The sequence below is a fragment of the Nicotiana tabacum genome, chromosome 17 (genome assembly GCF_000715075.1).
Source record: "Nicotiana tabacum cultivar K326 chromosome 17, ASM71507v2, whole genome shotgun sequence".
NCBI lineage: Eukaryota > Viridiplantae > Streptophyta > Magnoliopsida > Solanales > Solanaceae > Nicotiana > Nicotiana tabacum.
In genome coordinates, this window is record NC_134096.1 from 15,044,030 (window position 1) to 15,066,731 (window position 22,702).

General features: G+C 33.3%; 1 protein-coding gene across 1 annotated transcript; it reads right to left on the bottom strand.

Moving 5' to 3' along the window:
- Positions 1-13,563: 13,563 nt before the first annotated feature.
- LOC107795534 (triosephosphate isomerase, cytosolic) lies at positions 13,564-21,505 on the bottom strand. The gene is made up of 9 exons (XM_075234056.1): positions 21,324-21,505; positions 18,873-18,948; positions 18,307-18,430; positions 17,713-17,797; positions 17,461-17,593; positions 15,725-15,819; positions 14,757-14,835; positions 13,893-13,975; positions 13,564-13,813 (listed from the first exon to the last, which is right to left on the bottom strand). Exons 1-9 carry the CDS (start codon positions 21,360-21,362, stop codon positions 13,763-13,765), a joined length of 765 nt encoding a protein of 254 aa, XP_075090157.1. The 5' UTR covers positions 21,363-21,505; the 3' UTR covers positions 13,564-13,762.
- Between the last annotated feature and the right edge of the window lie 1,197 nt (positions 21,506-22,702).

The following is a 22,702-nucleotide window of genomic DNA, read 5'->3' on the forward strand; positions in this document are numbered from 1 at the left end:
CAAATATTTGAATGAAAAAGTTCTAATGAATGGATGAAAGGGTATTTATAGTTTTCTCAAAACGACGGTTCGCATCTTGTAGCGGCCGACCGTTAACTGACACACATTTAATGCCTTGAAGACTGGACCGATGGGACATTTCAACTATTCTTATCACTTACGTCATAAATTCGTCGTCATTGTTTATCGGTGTGAGAATCGGAAGCTCGTATCATTTCTCGTCATTTACTCTCCAAAAAACAAGGGGATTTGACGACATGTTTTTGTCACTTACGTCATGATATATCGAAGTGAGAATCTAAAGCTCATGTCGTTCCTCGTCATCTACTCTCCGAAAAATAAGGGGACTATCTGTATACGAGTAAAACCGAGCTCGATATTCGATCGAGCTTCCGAACTCCCTGATTAGGCTAGGGTCAAAATATCTCTGATCGGGTGAAGTCGAGCTCGAAGATTGATCTGACGTCTAATACCATCAGCCAAGATCGGCACATGGTGATTATGATCGAACCCAAATCATTGTCAAAGTTAGCCATCGAAACCATCAGATTTGCCCTCGAGTTTACCAAAGGCGTAACCGATCCTGTTTCTAATGGTATCGAAGAAAGCTTTGCCAACTCATCCGACAGGGATCCATAATTCTCTCCATTAACCAATCATTATGGCAGAAATCACAGAACGAGTCAAAAAGGGACCAATGGTGAGCAAATCATGGACTTTTGTCTTTTATAGAACAACAACAACAACAACAACAACAACCCAGTAAAATCCCACTAATGGGGTCTGGGGAGGGTAGTGTGTACACAGACCTTACCCCTACCTCGAAGGAGTAGAGAGGCTGTTTCTAAAAGACCCTCGGCTAAAAAAAAACAAAAAGACAAAAGGGCAAAAAGGGAGACAATATTAGTATCACAACAACAATCATAGGATAAATAGGAACACCATAAAATCCAGAAGAAAGATGCAAAGAAAGGAAGACAATATTAGTAATTTGCCTTTTATAGAACAATAAGATAATATCTTAAAAGGTAGGTCTACCCTAATATATAAATGAGACTTAACAATTCACGAGATTCATTGTAACATATACTCGTAAGCAACACATTACTATTGATTCTTAGAATTCTTATCTTTTGGTATTTGTGTCAATAAAAGTGCATTCAACTCAAGGCTGACTTGCTTTCCTAAGCTGAAATCATCCAATTCATGTGGTTTGCAGTTAATTTATCGTTATTTATTTCAATTGGAACTTAATTTATCGTTTTGTATCAAGTTAATCCGCATATCCTTTAAACCACTAACAAATTTAATTGTTATTCGATTTTGAGGGTAAACATGAATAATTTAATTTGGTAACTGAGTAAAACTATATCCATAATTTATGTTAACCGAACTTCTATTAATAGTTAAGGATCCCTAGTTCGTATTTTAGCTTGCTTATTGCAAAAGAATTAAAGAAGAAGAAAATGCCATTAACAATATGGGCTTCATTAGCCTACTTGGAGTGTGATTGTGATTGGATCGTCTATCTATTGTTAACTGTCTTGTTTACTTATGTAATTTTTATTGTCTATTTGATTTAACCAACAAACCGACTGATAATCGCTAATTTGATACCAATTCGCCCGAATCAAGTGACTAACGGACAATACATTTACAATCCAATAACCGATAAGTCAAATCGTTAAGCGTAAATATTCGTCCGACCCGCCAGATAAGTAGTCCTAGTTGGGATGCATGTCCAACCATGGAACATTTTTTTTTCTCTCTTAGATTATAATTACTCACTTGATAATAAAATTTAACTAATTACCAAACACAAAACAAGAATTGATGTATATTGATACCTAAACCCGTTAATTTAATCTGGATCTTCTCCGACCTGAACTCTCGAATACTCTAAAAAGGTTCAAGAAAAAAGAAAAACAGGTTAAAGAAACACCAACATGTAATTAATAAAGGAGAAAAGGAACAAAAAGAAAAATAAAATTATTTGACTTCACATATTAGTCAGGTCCCGTCAACATAAATTTCTTTTCTTTTGGTAGTGGTGTCGTTGGGAGCTCAACCCCATTTTCAACCTAGAAGATAGCTTTGCATATAATAAATAATAATAAAACGGACAATCACTTATATTTATTTAATTGGAAATATGTGTTGCTTTCAGTCAAATTAGTTAACAAATTTTGTTAACGTATAACGTAGCATATAGTCTGACAACTTTATTATAAAGTTTACATTAACTAATCATTAATATTTTAATTGTAGGATTTTAGAGCAAAGTGAGATGTCTTAAGTAGTAGGACATTTGTAGGTAGGGTGTACATAGATCATGTATTAAGATATAATTAGATGTCATGCTAAAATTAGTAAAATAAATATTAAACGACGATAAATCATATAACAAAACAGAAATATATCAAAAGAGATATAAACATTTAACTTAATTAGATCAATTGGTCTACATCCACGTGCGGGGATTAGCAATTCACGATTTAAATGAGAACACAAAATATGGAGAGAACAACCTCACAAAAGATATAAATTCTCTCCCTAGACAAGAGTCTCAAACCCCTTAGGAACTACATTGTGAATGCTACTAAATAATACGGAAAAATCCTCAATTTATAAAAGTCTAAAATCTTTTCCTCCAAGAAAAATGAATAGCCAAATATGCAAAATTTATATTTTTCTTTTCGTAAAAGAAAAAATCAATTATGATAAATATGTTTCCCTTCCTTCGAGAAACAGAAAAATCAAATACGGTAAAAACAAATTAGAACAAACACATAACATTGGGTTGTTTCGAATTTTAACAAAATAATTGCATTAGCAAGATATTTAAATTATTATTTCTCATTGCTTAGCACTTTATCTACGCAAACACCTTCCTACGGACTGAACAATCTCCATCAATTTTCGGTGAGAGTTCTCTATTTAGCCAATTAAAGCAGATAATCCTTTCCTCGGAAAAATTTATTCACACTCAATATTTACACCTAATTATATTAATATTTCATATACATTGATTAAACATAGTTCACTGAACATAAAAGTATTTGTAGAAGACACATTTCATATGTATTATAAGCATCGGCTGTGAGTATTAAAAAAAATAATACAAGATTAGGCGTGTTAAACACGTATTATTATGCCATTTTTTTTGTTAATAAGGAAACCGTCAACTGTTACCCTTCGAGTGCGCACATGGTAAATTCTGCTTCTGTATAATAACTCGCAAATTATACAGGAGAGTAAATCGTATTAGGTAAGCCCACAGGACGGGCTCGACCAAAGAGGTATACAAGTGAGTTTCGAATCCTAAAACTCTCATTTGGGAAATCTCATGCTCAATTAACTTGGCCACCCCAAGGATTATTATGCCATTATTAAATTCCCAAATCTTTCATTTTACACAATAACACAAGTACAAACCTCTTACCTGTCTAATCTAATAAATGACTTCATATGCATGAGATATTATTGGCTCTTAAAGCCCGAATTTCGTACCAAAACACAGTTGTTAATCAAATTTTAAAAGAAGTAAAATAAGCATGTTAAAGGTAATGAATTTTTTCTTTTAAATAAAAAACATATAATTAATGGGGATATATTGGTTACAACTTGGAAAGGTAAAGTCCAAATCCAGAAAGTCCAAAAGAGAGGGTCACGTTTTGTTTTTTATATTTGCCAAAACTAAGATACCTGTGGCAAGTTGCTAGATACTTTTACACGATTTATATATAGTACAAAATAAGTATGTATAAAAAAAAAGCAGTCCGGTGCACTAAGTTCCCGCTATGCGCGTGATTCGGGGAATGACCGGATCACAAGGGTCTATTGTATGCAGTCTTACCCTATATTTTTGCAAGATGTTGTTTTTACGGTTCGAACCCCTGATCTCCTGATCACATGACATCAATTTTACCAGTTACGCCAAGACTCTCCTTCAAAAATAAGTATGTATGGATCACATTATTTTCTTTTAAATTAATTACTATAACGGTTAGTTGACTTGCTGGTGAGAGTTATCTCATCTTGTGTAAATGTGAGATAGCAAATATGTATTAAGAAATAATAAAGTGTGCGCAAGTTGAATTGAACATCATTATTATTAAAAGAAAAACTAAATATAATGGTTGGTTCTCAGTTTTTGATAATTTTCTGTTGCATTAATAAGTGGGGTTATAGCAATTACAAATACTATCTGAAAATAAATAATTCTTCAAAAAGTGAAAATTTTGGGGACTTATTCCATCTAATTTTATAAAAATTCCTGTATTTTTTATCAGTTTGACTTTTGTACAACTAAGAAAATTGAATGCAATACATGTGGATGGAGAAAGTCCTCCTCCATTGACTTATGTTATGCTGATATTGCATTTTATGTTATGCTGATATTGCATTCATGTTGTTTTTTGCACCAAAAGATACATAAATAATTTTTATAGATGGATATAATTTTTTATTCTTAATTAAATTTTTCGGGTTCGAGCTTTGATAATGAAAGAAATTACAATGGAGAGCGGCTTTCTTTTTAATGGACCTTATCCAACACGAATACAAATTAGTTGGAGCATAAATACGGGTAGTACTAAACACAACGTAAAAAACAAAAAATATATTTTAAAAAGGATAATTTTCTACGGAAAAAGATCACTTTTAGCTCGCGATTGAAACTATTTATATCTGGTAGCCGAAAATTATACAAAATTTATATATTTTTTGTATATAACATACACACACAAAAAAAAAATAAATAAATATATATATATATATATATATATATATATATATATATATATATATATATATTTCCATTTTTTTATTAAGAAATACAACATCAACAACCCAGTATAATCTCACTAGTAGGATTTTGGGAGGGTATAGACCCTCGGCTCCCTCCCTTCAAGAACTCCCCGTCTTGCTCTTGGAGTGACTCGAACTCACAACCTCTTGATTGGAATTGGAGGGTGCTCACCATTAGAGCAACCCGGAATATTATTTTCATTCACAAGTAGTATTATTTTAAAGGAGAAATAGAGAAAGAACAGAAGGAAAATAATTTGTTACACGCTGCTATCACATGCATGTGTTCTGCCAAGTTGACACGTTAGCTGAAAACTTTTATTGCATTAAATGTAAGGCAAAGGCCGAATATATACCTACTTTCGAAAATGATTTAAAAATACTTATCGTTATATTATTGGATTATCTATACACCTTCAGTCATACTTTGTGTTCAAATATACCCCTCATTTAAACGGAGAGACACATATCATCGTCTTGTTAACAAATTCTAAATATTTCCTAATTAATTAAAAAGACCCATTACCCATACCCGAAAAGTAATTTTCTAAAGCAATTTTTTTTTTGGTAAGAACTAAAAAAAACTGAATTTGTTTTACTAAAAACTGAAAAAAAAACGAAAATATTTTTTTGCTTCCAGTTTTTACAAAAAACTGCTTTTAAAAAAATGAAAAATATTTTCTAAAACAATATTTTTGTAAAAATTTAAAAAAAAACTAAAAAATAATTTTCTAAAGCAATATTTTTGTAAAAACTGAAAAAACTGAATGTTTTTTTACTAAAAACTGAAAAAATAAATATTTTCTTTTTTTTCAGTTTTTAGATAAAAAGATTTTAGTTTTTTTTCAGTTTTTAATTGCTTTAGAAAATTACTTTTTAATTTTTTTTTCCAGTTTTTATAAAAATATTGTTTTAGAAAATATTTTTCAGTTTTTTTAAAGCAGATTTTTTGTAAAAACTGAAAAAAAAAAATATTTTCGTTTTTATCAGTTTTTAGTGAAAAAAAATCAGTTTTTTCCAGTTTTTACAAAAAAAAATTACTTTAGAAAATTATTTTTCGGGTATAGGTAATGAGTCTTTTTAATTAATTAGAAAATTTTTAGAATTAGCCAACAGGGCGATGACACGTGTCCCTCCGTTTAAATTAGGGGTATATTTGAACTCAAAGTATGACTGCAGGGATATAGATAACCCAATAGTATAACGAGGGGTATTCTTAAACTATTTTCGAAAGTACATGAGTATATTTGGCCATTCGCCGTTTAATGTATTCAACTAGTTTTCTCTTTTATTTTTTCTTAATTTAACGGCTGAATTCGTATGCTATATTTGGATTAAAAACCGAAAATTATTGTTGAACCAGAGATAAAATTAGGATCAAATAAACCCTTATATGTACTCCTATTTGTTAATTATTTGTCTTTGAGTTTCATCTTTACGTATAATATTTTTTTCGGGGAGTTAAAATGGAAAATATATGCAACAATTTCATATTGCAAAGATATGAGACAGACTTGCTTTCTATAAAAGGCACAAAATAAGCAAATCTTTTGTAGTGAAATTATTTCCATTACGAGATAAAAAGTGTCAAAGTTGTGATGCCACTAATAAGGTAACCGATGTAGGTGAATGTTTGGGGAGTCAAGAGAAAGATATACTAAATTCTATTAGGTACCTTTTTATTATGTATCCAAGCATTGGTGGATAAATGTGTTGGTAGAAGGTAGCAGGTCTGTGAAAACTAACCCGCACACTACAATCTCTTTAAAAATATATATATTTTAAGCCAGGGGCGGATATAACATTGTATCATCGGGTTCAATTGAACTCATAACTTTCGATGCAAAGAATAAATTTACGCGTAAAAATTTATTAAAATTATAACAAATAGTAAATAAGAACCTATAACTTTAAAAATAAACTGAGTTCACTGTTAAGAGCATTAAATATTAAATTTATAGTGTTTAAATCCTCAATTCACCTCAGGTTGAAGAGCAATGCATCTGTGATATGTCATTTGAATGGTTAATAGGAAATGTTTAGTTTAAGGCACCTTAAACCACAAATTAAAGACAAGGGTGAAGAGTTGGTAACTTTTAAAAAAGTTCATGCAATTGAGTGGGTTCTGTAAGTTTAAAAATATATTAGTACGCGTGTAACCTATTTAAATAAGTATAATTTATTTAAAAAATCATATAAAAATTATTTTTAAATTAAAATAAATGTATAAATTTATATTGAAAAAGAATATTATTGATTATGTATAGCTAATCCAATAAGGGATATCAATTTATACCTTCATTCTCTATGTTTTCTTTTAGCTCTTTTAAAAACTACCTTAAATTACTTATGAATAAATGCATATGATTTATTTCTATTAATTTTAATATATAAACTTATCTTATCTATGTTTTACTTATCGAGAAATCTAATTGAATTTGTGATATACTATGTGTATAAATTTACAATATGTATTCAACATATTCTTAACTTAAAGTACATTATAGTACTTATTACATTAAATTAAAATACTACTATTATTTTCAAAACCTAAACTTACAGATATTAAACTTATTTACATATATTTTCATACTCGCCCTAGTATGTTGTAAGTTTGGTTTACATATTACAGTAATTTTCAATTTTTGAAGACTTAAAATTAGATCTAAAATTTCTAACACGTTTATATACAATACACATAAGAACAAAATTATAATTACTTTACACATTTTAAGTAAGGAAAGGATTTATAAGTAAATTTTTATTTGGTTTTAAATTCCTAAAATTTAGGAGTTTTCATATATATATATATATATATATATATATATATATATATATATATATATATATATATATATATATAAACCAAAATTTAATTGATTTTGAAGTCATAAATATTAGGAGAATAATTAAATTACAATTACAACTAATACATAATCTATTTTTAAAGGGTAAAAATACAAACAAAATTTCACTAAGAGTTTTCGGGGTTTTAATATAATATAGATACAGATATAAATATAGATATACGATAACATTTTGAATCTACAAAACTCTAGATTCAGAATTTGTCTATGCGTGCATGGATTAAATATTGATCCTTCGTGTTTCACGATCACTTACTTCCTTGACTAACTTCTAAATAAAAGTTTACTTCTAAAACACCAGCTAAGAAGCGTGTGAATCAGGCAGTGGGCTTTTTTGGGAGACACAAAGTCATGGACATGATGTATTTTTTGACGAGACAATAGCCATTAATTTCCCACTGATGCATTGTCAACTCGAAGTGAAATTCCATTTTGGCCAAACCTAATAATTTTGATTTAATATTTGTATTTGTCTTAAAATATTTAGGAAAACATGTGTTTTTGGCTTTCTATCCTTTGAAGACTTTCTTAACAGCTTGTTTGGATGGTTGTTATATATTGTATTGCATTGTTACTTTAAATATAATGTTTGTTTTGATTGTTACTTAAATTTTATTGTATCGAATCATTAAATTCGCCGTTACGTAACGACGGAGAATGTCACTTTATGAAACGACGAATTTGGTATGATGGTGTCATTATCTTGCTTTTTTCTCTCATCTTGCCCTTCCTTATTATTAAATAATCATACTTTTATATGTTAATTTTACTATGTATCATATTTTTTCTTAGTAATATTACAAGTTTATCTTCATATTGTTGGTGCTTGACATCATGAAACGATGACAAACAATATAATCTATCCAAATAGTATATTCATCAAACAATACAATACAATACAATACGATACATTATAAAACGATACGTAACACCAGTTCAAACAAGCTGTAAGTCGTCTCATGTGTCATGTCATGTGGAGTGACCCAAACCAAAGAAATTTCGTGACATTCTTCCTTTTTTGGCTTCATGAATCAAAAGATTCTCAACCCCACAGAACCTTATTGTCACGGGGTGGTTTGGTTTAGCCACAAGTTATATAAAAATCTTGGCACAAAAACATGCAGCATACTTCAGGGCGGCTTAACAGATCTTGGGGCTTAAGGCGAAATCATATTTGGAGGCTCTTAATTTCAATATAATCTCATTAGTGGGATTTGAGGAGAGTAGTTTGTACACAGACCTTACCCCTACTCTGGAGTAGAGAGGTTGTTTCCGATAAACCCTCGACTCCCTCCCTCCAAGAACTCTCCACCTTGCTCTTGGGGTGACTCGAACTCACAATCTCTTGGTTGGAAGTGGGGGGTGCTCACCACTAGAGTAACTCACTCTTGTCATATACACTAATTAATGAGGAAAAAATTATCATAATTTATAAATTTACTGTATAAAACAACCTCAATCAAGTAACAAAAACTATACTATAACACTTTTTTTTATTCTAATTATTTATATAAATTATATAATAGTAACAATAATAATAAGAATTTAAAATAAATTTGGGGGCCTTTAAAATTTAGGGGCCTAAAGCAATGGCCTCACTGCCCAAAACCTTAGAGTCGCCCTTGGCATACTTGAAGAAAGGCTACCTAGATGGCACAGACGAAGGAAAAATGTTCATAGATGAGTATTAAGCAGCTTACTCCCTCCGTTCAAATTTATAATATATAGGCGGTATTTGATTCGATATGAAGTTTAAGAAGAAATAAAGACCGTTGATACTTGTAGTGTAAAATTAACAAGCTATAAATTTTTGTGGGGGTTATAAATCATCTCATTAAGAGTATAGTAGGAATCTAAAGTTAAATTATTTCTAAATAAGGAAGTATGATATTCTTTTTAGCACAGACTAAAAAGAAAATTATGACAAATAAACTGAGACAAAGAGAGTCTATTTTCCTATTTAGGGACAACAACAACTCAGTAGAATCCCACAAGTGAGGTCTGATATTTTCCTATTTAGGGAAAAGTGTTAAAAATTCATCTACTATGATCGATTACCCTCATTACACTTTGGAGTTATTCATACCCTTGTCGTTAACAAAGTATCTCATACAATAGTACTCCATCCGTCTCATATTATCTATCATAATTCTCTTCTACACGCCCCTTAATAAAAAATAATTAGGATGAGATTTTGACTACTTTACCCTTATTCATGTCTTAATATTTAATCTTTCTTCATTGGTATTTGAACAAAGTTATCCATAATTGAGGTATTTGTAGTTTTCAAAATAATTATTACTAAGGGTAAAAAAGGAAAAAAGATAATTAATTTTGTCTTGAACTTCTAAAGTGACAAATAATTTGAGACAACTATTTTTAGAGCTCGTTTGGACATAAGAAAATTTTTTATTTTCAAAATATTTTCATTTTTTTTCGAAATCAGCATTTATTCATAAAATTTTCAATTTTCACTTGAACATGCATTTTGGAAGTTTTCGAAATTTTGAAAAACTCCAAAAAGTTATTTTTCAAAATTTTCACTCAGATTACTCACAAAACTTCAAAAACAACCCAAAATTATATTCATGTCCAAATATATTTTAATTTTCAAATATCATTTTCACTTGAATTTTTTTTTTCACTTTTATTTTAAATTTTACAATTCTTATGTCCAAACGTCCATTAGTAACCACGGCTAATAATATGAAACGGAGGGAATACTTGGTTTTGATCCTAACGGAGTTAGGGAAATTTTAATCCATATCCGAAGTAGAGGTGTCGAATCAAAAGTAGAGATGTGAAAAATTCAACCAATCCATGTCGTTTAAGTCAACGGAAAATATGTACGAGCACAGTCGGATTTAGGGGACCGGAAGGGGATTCATCCATTTCGTCGAAATATTATATAATGCAAAATCTATTTTTTACCTCTATATATTAAGTTTTGAATCTCCATGACATAGCCCAAAAATATAGCCTAGTGGTCAAATTGGTTCAAAACCTTAGTAAGGTTATTGGTTCAGTTCTCACTAGCTACAATCTTTTTACTTTTTTCTTTTTTGAACCCATTTAGCGGAGCTTCCGCCACTGCGTACGAGACCCTTTGCTAACGACAAGGATATGTATAAAGATATGTATATATGGAGAGTAAACTTAAGAATCATACTAGAGAGGGCTATATTTAAACTCTTTTTCCTTTCTTTTGCATTGGCACAAACGAAAAAGATGAATTATCTAACCCATTAATATATAGATTCATATTTTTCCTATAGTACAGATTGTTTAAGACTGAAAAAGGAGTAATGAAGCGGTGTAAGTCAAAGGGTGGTTAGATTGTCAATATTCCCTAATTATTTCGTTTTGCCAGCTTTGTATAATAGTAGTAGTAGTAGTCTAGCTTTATGAATTAAAAAGAGAATATAGTAGACTTAACAAGCATAATATTTTGAATAATTTTTGGATCGGATATCAATTTGACCAATCTTTTGTTTGCATATCAATTAAAGGGTACAATCATGTACAAGACTGCCTTTTAGGACTTCTAGAAGTTTTTAACGAATACAATATGTGAACCAACTAGTACAAAGGAATAAAAATAAAGTTCGAGATAGAGTATTTTAAGTAAAAACCTAATATCAATAATATATAAAACAGTTCAATGATCAAAACAATCACTAAGATGACTCTTAATAGGGGTAGGAACAACGACCTGCACATGTTGACTTAGTTCGTCAATTTTGGAGATATTGGTTGACTCATGACTACACTGGCTCCGGGGACAAAATCAAAAATACTTATTCGTATTCGATGTTCATATCAAATTATTTTGATTTCTCATAAGCATGGCTCGAGGAACGAGATAAAAAAATACTAACCCGTGTTCATATCAAATTATATTAACTTCTCATAATTATGAGGTAAAGTGAAGTCCGAATGAATATTAATTAACCACTGTTAAGCAATATTTACTTCTAAACAAATACGTATATTCATTCATTTATTTGGTGTAAATACCATTTGCAAATAAATAATTCATGTTCATTATAATAGTTATCTATACGCAACTTTTAAGTAAGTTGATGGTATAAAAGAATTTTCCACTATTCGTATATAAATATTTAATTCAATTATTGGCTTATATTCTGATTTCCAACGGCTGTAGCAGGATATTTGATACATGCACTGGCTGCTGGCAATTTGCAGAAGCCCAACCAGAGTCACATGCTGCCTTGCCTAAGACATACCCCCTCCCATACCAGAAACCCATTCATATACAATATTGGTTTATTTATTCTCATTTGATGGGTGTGCCTCATTTTACCTATCTGGTTTTTGAGCTTACATAACATAATCAACAATTTGCTTTAAACAAAAAAATAAAGTAGGGTCCAAGGAAGGACCGCACCTCGTACCTCAAGAATGTAATATAAGTTGTCTATCCTAACACAAGCATTAATGACTAATTTCATCGCTTAAACCTGTAACCTATAGGTTATATGAAAATAATTTTACCGTTACTCCAAGAAAATCGAAAGTTGGTATGCAAGTCGAGAAGTATGGACTGCTTGTCTCTTTCTGGCCTAAACATCGAGAGGCTACAAAGAGTGAAAAGACTTGTAGCTATTGTTAGGGATATCTCAGGTCCTAAGTGGCCCCTTAGAGCTTTAATTTAGTGAAAAGAGTGAAGTGGTGATGCATTAAGGTAGAAAACGACTTTAGACTGCTATTTAGGAATTAGTTAGTGTGTCTGAATTCAATTTTTCAGGAAAAAAATATTTTGAATTGTCCTGAATACAATTAATCTTTAAATAGCATCCCTGGGAATAAGGCTGGCAAGTGGGCCGATCCCGGACCTAAACGGGTCGTTTATCCCGGAACTAAACGGTCCCGGACCCGTCCCAAATTAAACGGGCCAACGGTCCCGGATTAAACGGGCTTTTTGTAGGGACCGGGACCGTTTGGTCCCGGGCTAAGTGGGCCAATATATATTTTAAAAAAAATTAAATTAAATAAATATTAGAGACAAAAGGATGTTAAAAAAAATATCTAAGACAATGCTTTATAAATTTTATTATAGAATTGTGACCTAAATTTTAATATTCAATATTTAATATCGAATATATATAGTATATAAGATGTATATATAGTATATCGATATAAGATGTATATATAGTATACATGGCATGGACATTGTGATCTTTTAAATCCATGGCATGCATGACCATTTCTTCAGCATCATTATCGTTATTCTTTTTCCAGAGGTCAAACGTATTTATAAAAATAGCCGTTGGGACCGTTTGGCCCGTTAAGGGACCGGTCTGGTTCCGGGCCGGTCCCTGGCGGGCTAAATGGTCCGGGCCTGGCGGGCCCAAATCATAGGACCGGCCTACGAGACCGGCCTAGGCCCACTAAAATCGGGCCAAACGGTCCTGGCCCGTTTAGCCCGTTTGGCCCATTTGGCCGTTAAGTGCACTATATTAATTTTCAGGGATTTTTGGTTTTTAAGAGGATGGTAGGTAGGTCATAGGCTAGAGGCCATAAGCTGAGGTCCCTTTGTGCTTTCTGAGCCATTGCATAGAGTTACTATAACCTCGAAGATTACCATTTGACAACCCTACCTAAACAGAGAGATGTTACGGAAGAGCAAAAGGAATAACTTATAAAAAGTCAGTCTCCAAGAAGCAGGCATATCTTGACCAAGAGATATTTTCAAACTCCTATATTCCCTAGTATTTCATGATTGGGACCATATATTCCACTCTATATTCTATTAATGCTTTTTCAATGACAATGATTTCTCCAAAGAAAGATTCAGGATCAATGCATCTTCAGTGTTATTTCAAGAGTTATCCTATTGAACATCAAACAAATTAAAGCAGGCATATTGAAATAACATAGTTGAATAAATAAACAAAGAAACAACGATTCAACATCAAGCGGATAAAAGCAGGAACGTAGCAAAGAGCACCTTATTTATGTTGAAGGAAATCCTTATGCCTAACATGTATTCTTGAAGCTTATTTACCATAAATGTACAACGCAATCTGAGAAAAGAGGGATCCTTGTAGCAATACCTGATTCAACTAAGCACTTGTTTTCACTGTTGCGGACTTGATGATATCAATAAATTCAGGCTGTGATGTAAAAGAGATTTTAAGTTAAAAACCACATAAGCCTGCACCAAAACAATGAAAAAGGAATGCTGAGACAAACCTTTAGTGAAGCTCCACCAACCAAAAAACCATCCACATCAGGTTGTGCTGCCAACTCTTTGCAGTTAGCTCCATTTACAGAACCTGCAGATTATTTTAGTAAAATGAGAAAAATTAACACTGGATTTTCATCTCACTTTCTCTCTTGGAAGAATGTCGTATTTAAGTTCATGTAAATTAATCTAGCAAAAGGATTGTTAAATTACATAAAAACAAGTTCTCTTGCAACGATGCACAATTAGTATCATATACTGAAACAGAAATAAGTCCCCACCTAGTAAATTACATGCTAATAAATCAATTAAATCAGTTCTATTTTTGAGACCAATAAGATCAAGTCAGTTTATGAGAAACTATGTTTATTTTCTTATCTCAACTGACGGTGCCTTCCTGCACAATGCACGTCCAAGGGGATAAAGTTCCCAGAAGCAGTCACAAATAGTAGCCCCATGGTAATTTGACTTTGACTGAATCCAGTACGCAGAGAAAGGTGAGAACAAATACCACCACCTCCTTTCTGACACTTAGTGACACAAATGCCACCACCTCTTCTTTTTTTTTTTTCAAGAATATCTTTGTATTGGTAAAATATATATTTTTCAGATATTTATTTGACGAAGTTGTGCACCTTTTTTTTTGGGAGGGGAGGGGAGGACAAATACGGAAGGTTGTGCACAATTCGTTGCAGCATCTAACAGATATAAATATCAGGAAGTATCTCTTCCACAAAAGCAAGCTATTACTTTACACAATCCTATTTTACTTCTAAAATTCACATGACAACAAAAAAAAGATAATCCCATCCCACTTCACATTCTGCCAATATATGAGGCGGAAAACTAAGAACAGGCATGTTTTTACATACCTCCATAGATGATTCTAGTGGAAGCAGCAACTGCTGCGTCAACATTAACATGAAGCCATTTCCTTAATTCAGAATGAACCTGGCAGAGAGATATGCACCTTTTTGTAGTTAAATGTGCTGGCATAGAACGAAAAGATCAATAACTTAAGAACCCAGCAACAGATTTTACCTAGATTGCCAAAGCTAAATGGAAAAGACGGAACTAACTTGGAGGTAAACATCATATTGTGCATTCATGTCACCTAGGTGTCTAAAACTTCTTGAAAAAAGTACTGAAAACCAATGTTTCTAAGCTCATGAATGAGACATATGAACCTCCGAGCTCGACATGGCCTCTAATTGGCCGAGATCTGCTTCAGCAGGCAGAGGCTTGCCCCACTGTAAGCAGGGGCGGATTTAGGGGGCGGAAGGGATTCACCCGAACCCCCTTCGTCGAAAAATTACACGGTATATATAAGGCAAAATCTGTTTTTTACCTCTATATATTATGTTTTGAATCCCCTTGGCACATCACAAAAGTGTAGCTTAGTGGTCAAGGGGGTTCAAAACCTTTGTAAGGTCATAGGTTCAATTCCCACCAGCTACAATCTATTTTAACTTTTTTCTTTTTGAACCCCCTTCGCAGATATCCTGCCTCCGCCACTGACTGTAAGTATAAGATTTCCAGCAAAATGCCGTGTCTACAACTCCTTCCTTATAAGGAGTAAGGAGCTAATGCAAGAGGAATAATAGGGGTCCAATCTAAAGTAGTACTTAATACTGTGACTTCAACAGTTGAAAATATTGAAAAATTAAATTAGGTGATCATACTGTAAATGTATGCTTCGGGTATCAGCCACAGCTCGTTTTCATTAATTCTCTCCCTGCTTCATACATCTCGTCTAACTTTTACCAGAGTGGCAAAACGTCACAAATACATAAAAGCATACATAATCAGTAATTGAATAGCTAAGAAAGAATCCACGTACTTCCTGAGCCTGAGCTGGAGTAGCAACCTTTCCTGTTCCAATGGCCCACACTGGCTCATAAGCCAAAACAATATTGGACCAGTGTGGTATTCTTTCTGCGAAAAAGATGGTCGCCATTATCGTTCACATAAATGAAATAAAGATAAAATTCAGATACACCCCCATACATTGTCTAAGCTTGCTTCCTTCCGATTTAGGAAACTATGCAAATTACCACATGATAATACACTCTTCTATTACCGTTGAGCTATTGTGAGGACAACCCATGCGCTTTCTGTTATTGTTTGACATTAAAAAAATAAAGTACCTTTTTACACTCTTTTATCGAGATTCACATAATATCGCTAAATTTTCACTCTACTTAACTGCAAGGGGATTTGCAGGTTTTCAAGATCAGAGAAGAGACATTAGCCAAATCCCTGAGCAAATAGTACATGCAAGTTTCAAAACATAATGAGGCGGCATGCAGAGGCGGAGCCAAGATTTCAATCTTATGGGTTCGGAATTCTAATCTTTTTGAGTTACTGAGTTCTAAATTAATAATTTATGCATTGAATTAGATTTTTTTAAAACAAATACAGGGTTCGAACCAAAGCTACTAGATCCGGCCGAATCCGCTGGCTACACTCTAGCTCCGCCCCTGGAGGCATGTATTTCGGTTTTTTCCCACACGAAGAATTAAAAGTAGTCTATATAACAGATGATGACACCCAGAACTTAATAGGTTTAGTAGAAGCATAATTAACTGCCCATCATTCAAGCTTTCCAGACACTTTCAAACACTTCACTTAACTTGGTGTGCCTACATCTATATCCAACTTAAAAGTGGGGTGAGAAGTTTCTTCCTGCTAGCAGTTTGGAAGAAACCTGGTACGTAACAGCAGAATTAGCACTGAAGCAGCGCTTACAATGATGTTGCCACAGCAGCAGTAGTGGCATGCAGTGAATGTCTTGCTTATGGGAGGTGGAAGTATTTGTAATCGACAGGCTGTTTGAGATTGTCATAATTTGTTATATGATTTGCTTCACAGCAGAAGATTCTTTTTATAAGGAAGAACTTTGGCATGCTCTGGGGAGCAGCCATTTCTTCTTCTTTTTTTCCCTTCTTATTAGGGTGCCCAGACCAGCATGCATGCACATCGACAAATCTAGTAGGCAGCCTGCTACAGCCTACAACTACAACACAGTTGTCGCCTACACTTGCCCACCAAGTCTGCACACACACTGATTGTTGTAGCTGAGATTCGAACCTTGGATCTCCAAGTTGTTACTCCTACACCTCAACCACTCGGTCATCCCTTCGAGAAGCACCCAACTTACTTTATGATCCCATTTCGGGTGGAAATAAGAAAACCAAGAGTTTCTTAAAGTTCAAAAAGTAGGTTGAATAAACAGTATACCACAACATAATGAATGACAATGCTCCAATCAAACATCATCACCGATCAAGATTTTTTTTATGACCAAGAAATCCGTCTGGAGTAGAACCACTGGGCCCCGCAGCCTTTGGAACTTGAGAATGATGGGCCCACCCCTCTACTCTTCTCCACTTAAATACCAGAGTTAGTTCGACAGGGCTCGAACCTGTGACCTAAGACAAAAGCCCCCCAATCTTTGTAAATTGAGCTAACCCCTGAGAGGCACTGATCAAGAAGTTATTTATAGTGCTGTAATAATAATGTTCACATAAATAAAGCTTTTTACTTCCCACTTCACAGGGACTATCAAGGACATACCTGCAATTGCTTTTGTTTGCGCCGCAACTACAGCCATTGTAGCTCCTGATTCTCGCTGCTCAAGAGTCTCCCCAACACAAGCAATCACTTTTAAGCCTTGAGAAAGTGCATATGCAACTTTATCACCCACAAACTGCAGCAAACAAAAAAGTAAATGCTATACTCAAAGCAAGAATACAAAGAGAAAACAGTGCATATTCATTAATTACAAAGACGCCGGGAAACTTTACATGTTTCCATATCATAGCTTACATCATTTGATTCATTCAGTAAAAGCCTTCTCTCAGAGTGGCCAAGGATTACCCAGGGAATGCCCAAGTTGACCAACATCTCAGCACTATGGAAGCAGAGAATAGTGTTAGCATAATGTCGTAATAGTTAAATCAAAGCAAAAAACTAAACAAATAAAATTAACCTTAAAGTTGACCAGATCAAGAATACTCACTAAAAAAGCATTCAACAATTCAACCAAGTAAGAGATACTTTTACAGAAAAAAGAATTGAAAACTCCTGATATGTATATGCCAGTGCGTCCAATTTTTCGAACATTCTAGTTTGTTTTCCCAGGGCATAGTAAGAAAGAGATATTACTTATTTCTAAAAAAGAAAGAAGCTTGAGAACATACCAAAAATAGATAAGTAGGAAACTGAAGGGTATATTAGTAGCAGAAAAAACAAGTTTCACAGAAGTCCAGGAATATCTGACCAAGTAGTATAACCGACAATTGGTTAGAGGGAATTATGCTCATTTCTGCTCAGTATGCTTGTATAAATTCCAAATTGCAACTTTATCAGATATTACCAGAGAAATTCATCAGATATTACCAGAGATATCAGTGAGCATACCTAACCTCACCAGTAAATGCACCTCCTTTCCTAACCCAACAGTTCTGTGCAGCAACGGAGAAATCAGGACGCAACAAGGTTTTGACTAACGGAAGAAATAGAAATGGAGGACTGATCACAACCTCTGCAGGAAAAGCAATCCAAATGTAGCAATAGTGTAAGACTTAGGAAAACCAAGAAACTAGAGAGTAGACTTCCAACCAAGAGAAACAGTGGAAAAGTATAAAAGAAAATCATTTTTCATTCATTCAGATAGGGTAAAAATATTACTTTATTGAAAACATTAAGACATAAATTTCAAAGGCCTAAAACAAATGTATACAAAGAGAGAATAACAACTGAAATACAAGAAGCAGCCCCAACGTAATGAAAGGCAAATAGTAGATCTGTTCAAAGCTAAATCATACATGGTAACCTGATATGAACATTCTAAGTGCGCAGGAATGAGTTGAGAGGGAACTTCAGTGTCAATTTGGAATTACAAATTCAGAAGCAATTCAAATTGCATCCATAACCAATTCTTTTTCCTTCTCTACTTTATTGGCAGCTTAGGGCCAGAAACTTACCAACAACATCTTCAGAAGGAACTTCTGCTTCACTCAATGTGGTCACAATTTTTTTCACTTCCTCCACCGTTCCATTCTGCAAATATATTTTAATTTAAACAAAGAGCAATATTCACTAATAAAGAAGTAAGGAAGAAATTATATCCTCAATCACAAAGAACGACTTGAATTAATTAATCTCAGCTTGTCTTTGTGAATCATCAGGTCAGTGCCCTTGGAAAAAATCATGATGCACATATAGAAGCTACATAATCCTTTCACAAACTTTGTATCCCGTGATATATTTAATTTGACGGAACTTTTTAATTTAACGCCTAATTTTTTTATTTTTTTTTGAAAAGGATTGTAACCCCTAAAACTTTATGTGACTAGACAGGTATAAAAATGGAACACAACTGCATATCGAGTTACTCAAATCCGACACCAATAAAAGAATACTTGAAATGGTGTTCATATACATATCCTACTTCCTTCGCTGCGATTATTTCTTTTAAAATTAGACAACTGATTCAACCCAATTGGACACTAAAGAAACTCTTGGACATTCACCAGACACAACTTCCTAACCTCTTTTTAAAGAATAAATTGATCTCTACACTTTATTCAATAAAGTCTTAAAATGATATGACGAGCAACATGCACTACATTCTTAATAAGGCGCTTTATGTACTTTTACTAAACATTATTCTAATATTCCCTCCACTATTGCCTTTAACATCGAAAACACTGTCACTTTTTTGGGTAGATTAAAGTCAGAGCCCTTAATTGTCAAATATTTAGTGTTATCGTCTGACTTGATGCTTGTGCAGCCATCCATGCTACTTAGTTAGAAATATGTTTGACATCTATGAAGATTTACAAGTCAGAAAAAATTAACTTATCATTCGAAGCTAAAAATAGTAAAAATTATATAAACACATCTTCAATGGACTATAACTAAATGTTAGAAACATAATGATGTTTAATTCAATTAGTTACCTATAATTTTTGGCTATTATTCCATAGACTTATCTTCTAACAAGCATTATCATTACATATTGCTTATGAGTATTAAATTTCAAATAAATGGATTTAGATTCTTTTTTTTTCTTTCTATATATGGTAAACCACAATCCCTACCTGGGAGCCCAAAAGAGAACTTCTCTTCGGTGCTCCCTTATTAACTCCAACCCATATCCTCATGTTTGGAGGTGGAAAGCCCTTTCACTAGGCTACCTTGTCAAATAAATGGTTACAACTTGCAACTACAAATAATTGTACATAAAGATTTCAAAAGAATCTAAATCTTAGAAAGAAAAAACGAAAAAGAATGGAGTATATCTTTTTACCAATATAAAAAAGGAGATCACTCAATTATACTTTGATGATAATATACAGAAGGTCTCAATTTCATCAACCAAACAACCTTATCGTATAAAAATCTGCATAGCAACTTTCACAGAACCAAAATCCACTAAGTTTAGTCATCATTTGAAATTTATTACTATACAACGAAACTAAATTAATTAATCTCAAACTTAGTCAAATATGTTTCCTAAGTTGGGTGAAAACTATAAGAATGTTTCACTTATGTTGAGGGCAAGCCTTGGCGCAACAGCAGGGTGACCATTTGGTAACCTGTAGATCACGGCCTCGAGCCGTGGAAACAGCCTCTTTGCAGAAATGAAAAGGGAATGTTATGTACGGCATATGCCCACTCTGCCCCTCTCAGGCATTTAGCCAGAAGCATTAAACCACTGTCCTCTAAGCCCTTCTATGTTGTTCACATCCACATATACAAGCAAAAGCGGAGCCACCATTTCAACTTTAAGAGTTCTAAATTTTTGAGCGATGACTTCAAGTGCTAATTACTGGGTTCTAATAATATTTGTACATATTTAATAAATTTCTTAATACAAATAATATACCGTTTAAGTAAAAGCTAATGAGTTTGGCCAAACCCGTAAAGGCATTCAACCACCGTAATTTTCTCGACCAGATACACTAGAAAGCTTAACAGCTCTAGCTTCTTCAATTTCTCTTACCATGACACAGTTGTTGAGACACAATAATATAATTGAGTACTTAGACTTGCGCGCTCTCTAACAGTGTAAGCTTTTAAATGAGGTTAAAAAGTCCTCTCTCTGTTACCAAAATACAAAAGTTATTTCAACAACAACACCTTGGAATACTAGCAGCAACTGAAATCCCCAAGAAATAAATTTTATTCTTCATGCGAAAATCTCAATTCAGAATGCCAAATGCAGTTCTAGGTTTACACGCCCATCAAGTGAAGTATTGAGCAATTGAAAACCTAACGTGTTGAATCAGTTTATTATAGGTATAGCTCGAAAATACAAAGCATGATTTGATAATCGTGCAGCAGGAGAACAACTTAAATTTTTCTTTTTAAAGCAAACGAATAACAGAAGATGAAGGAACAAAACAAAGAGATATAAGCAAAAGGCATACGCATTTCCAGTTGCCACCGACGAAAAATTTTCTGGCCATTGTTTCTTTGTGTTCGGTTTAGACTGAGAAGAATGTAGAAGGATGTGTTGTTGCTGTAAGAATGCACTAGAATAACATAACAGTCCGAGAGAGGCTACGAGGACGGTCCTATAAATCCTATAGTCCTTTTTTTCCCCTTTCTCCTTTTGCTACTATATTACATGCGTGTTATAAAATAAAGACTGTAAAGTAAAGACAAGTATAGAGAGAAACTGATCTATTATTTAACTTCAAACTTCTGTACATAATAAACTGAAAACTCCTCTATTTATAGAAGAAAGGAAGCAGCTGCGAGGCTTTTTAGGAAGCAGCTGCAAGGCTTTTCTTTAGCTGCTTGTAAGCTGTCTGCATGAGCTGCTTGCAACCTGCCTGTTTAATAAGAAGCTGCTGCAAATCATTTCATTGAGCTGCTTGTAGATAAACCTCAACAAAGTGCTAAATGGATAATCTTCTTCAGGAAGATTATCTATAGCGGAGTAATAAATGAACATCCATAATATAATTATTTTCATAACACTCCCCCTTGGATGTTCATTAAAAGGTATTGTGCCTCGTTAAAACCTTATTAGGAAAAAACCCTGTGGGAAAAAATCCTAGTGAAGGAAAAAGAGTACACATATTTAGTAATACGCATTGCTAGCTGCCTCATTAAAAACCTTATAAGGAAAACCCTATGGGAAAAAACCTTAGTAAGGAAAAAAGAGTACATTGCGTATTTTACTCCCCTGATGAAAACCTTGTTTCAAATATTTGAGTCTCCGCATTCCAATCTTGTATACCATCTTCTCAAAAGTTGAAGTTGGTAAAGATTTAGTGAATAAATCTGCCGGTTTGTCACTTGAACGGATTTGTTGCACATCAATGTCACCATTTTTCTGAAGATCGTGTGTGTAGAATAATTTTGGTGAAATATTCTTTGTTCTATCTCCTTTTATAAATCCCCCCTTCAATTGGGCTATGCATGCAGCATTGTCTTCGTATAAAATTGTGGGTCTTTTTTCACATTCCAAACCACATTTTTCCCGAATAAAATGAATCATTGATCTCAACCATACGCATTCCCTACTTGCTTCATGAATAGCTATTATCTCAGCATGATTTGAAGAAGTAGCAACAATTGACTGCTTTGTGGAGCGCCATGATATGACAGTTCCTCCACATGTAAATACGTACCCGGTTTGAGATCGAGCTTTATGGGGATCAGATAAATAACCTGTATCTGCATAACCAACAAGATCTGCACTATCTTTGTTAGCATAAAACAAACCCATATCAATAGTTCCCTTTAAATATCGCAATATATGCTTAATCCCGTTCCAATGTCTCTGTGTAGGAGAAGA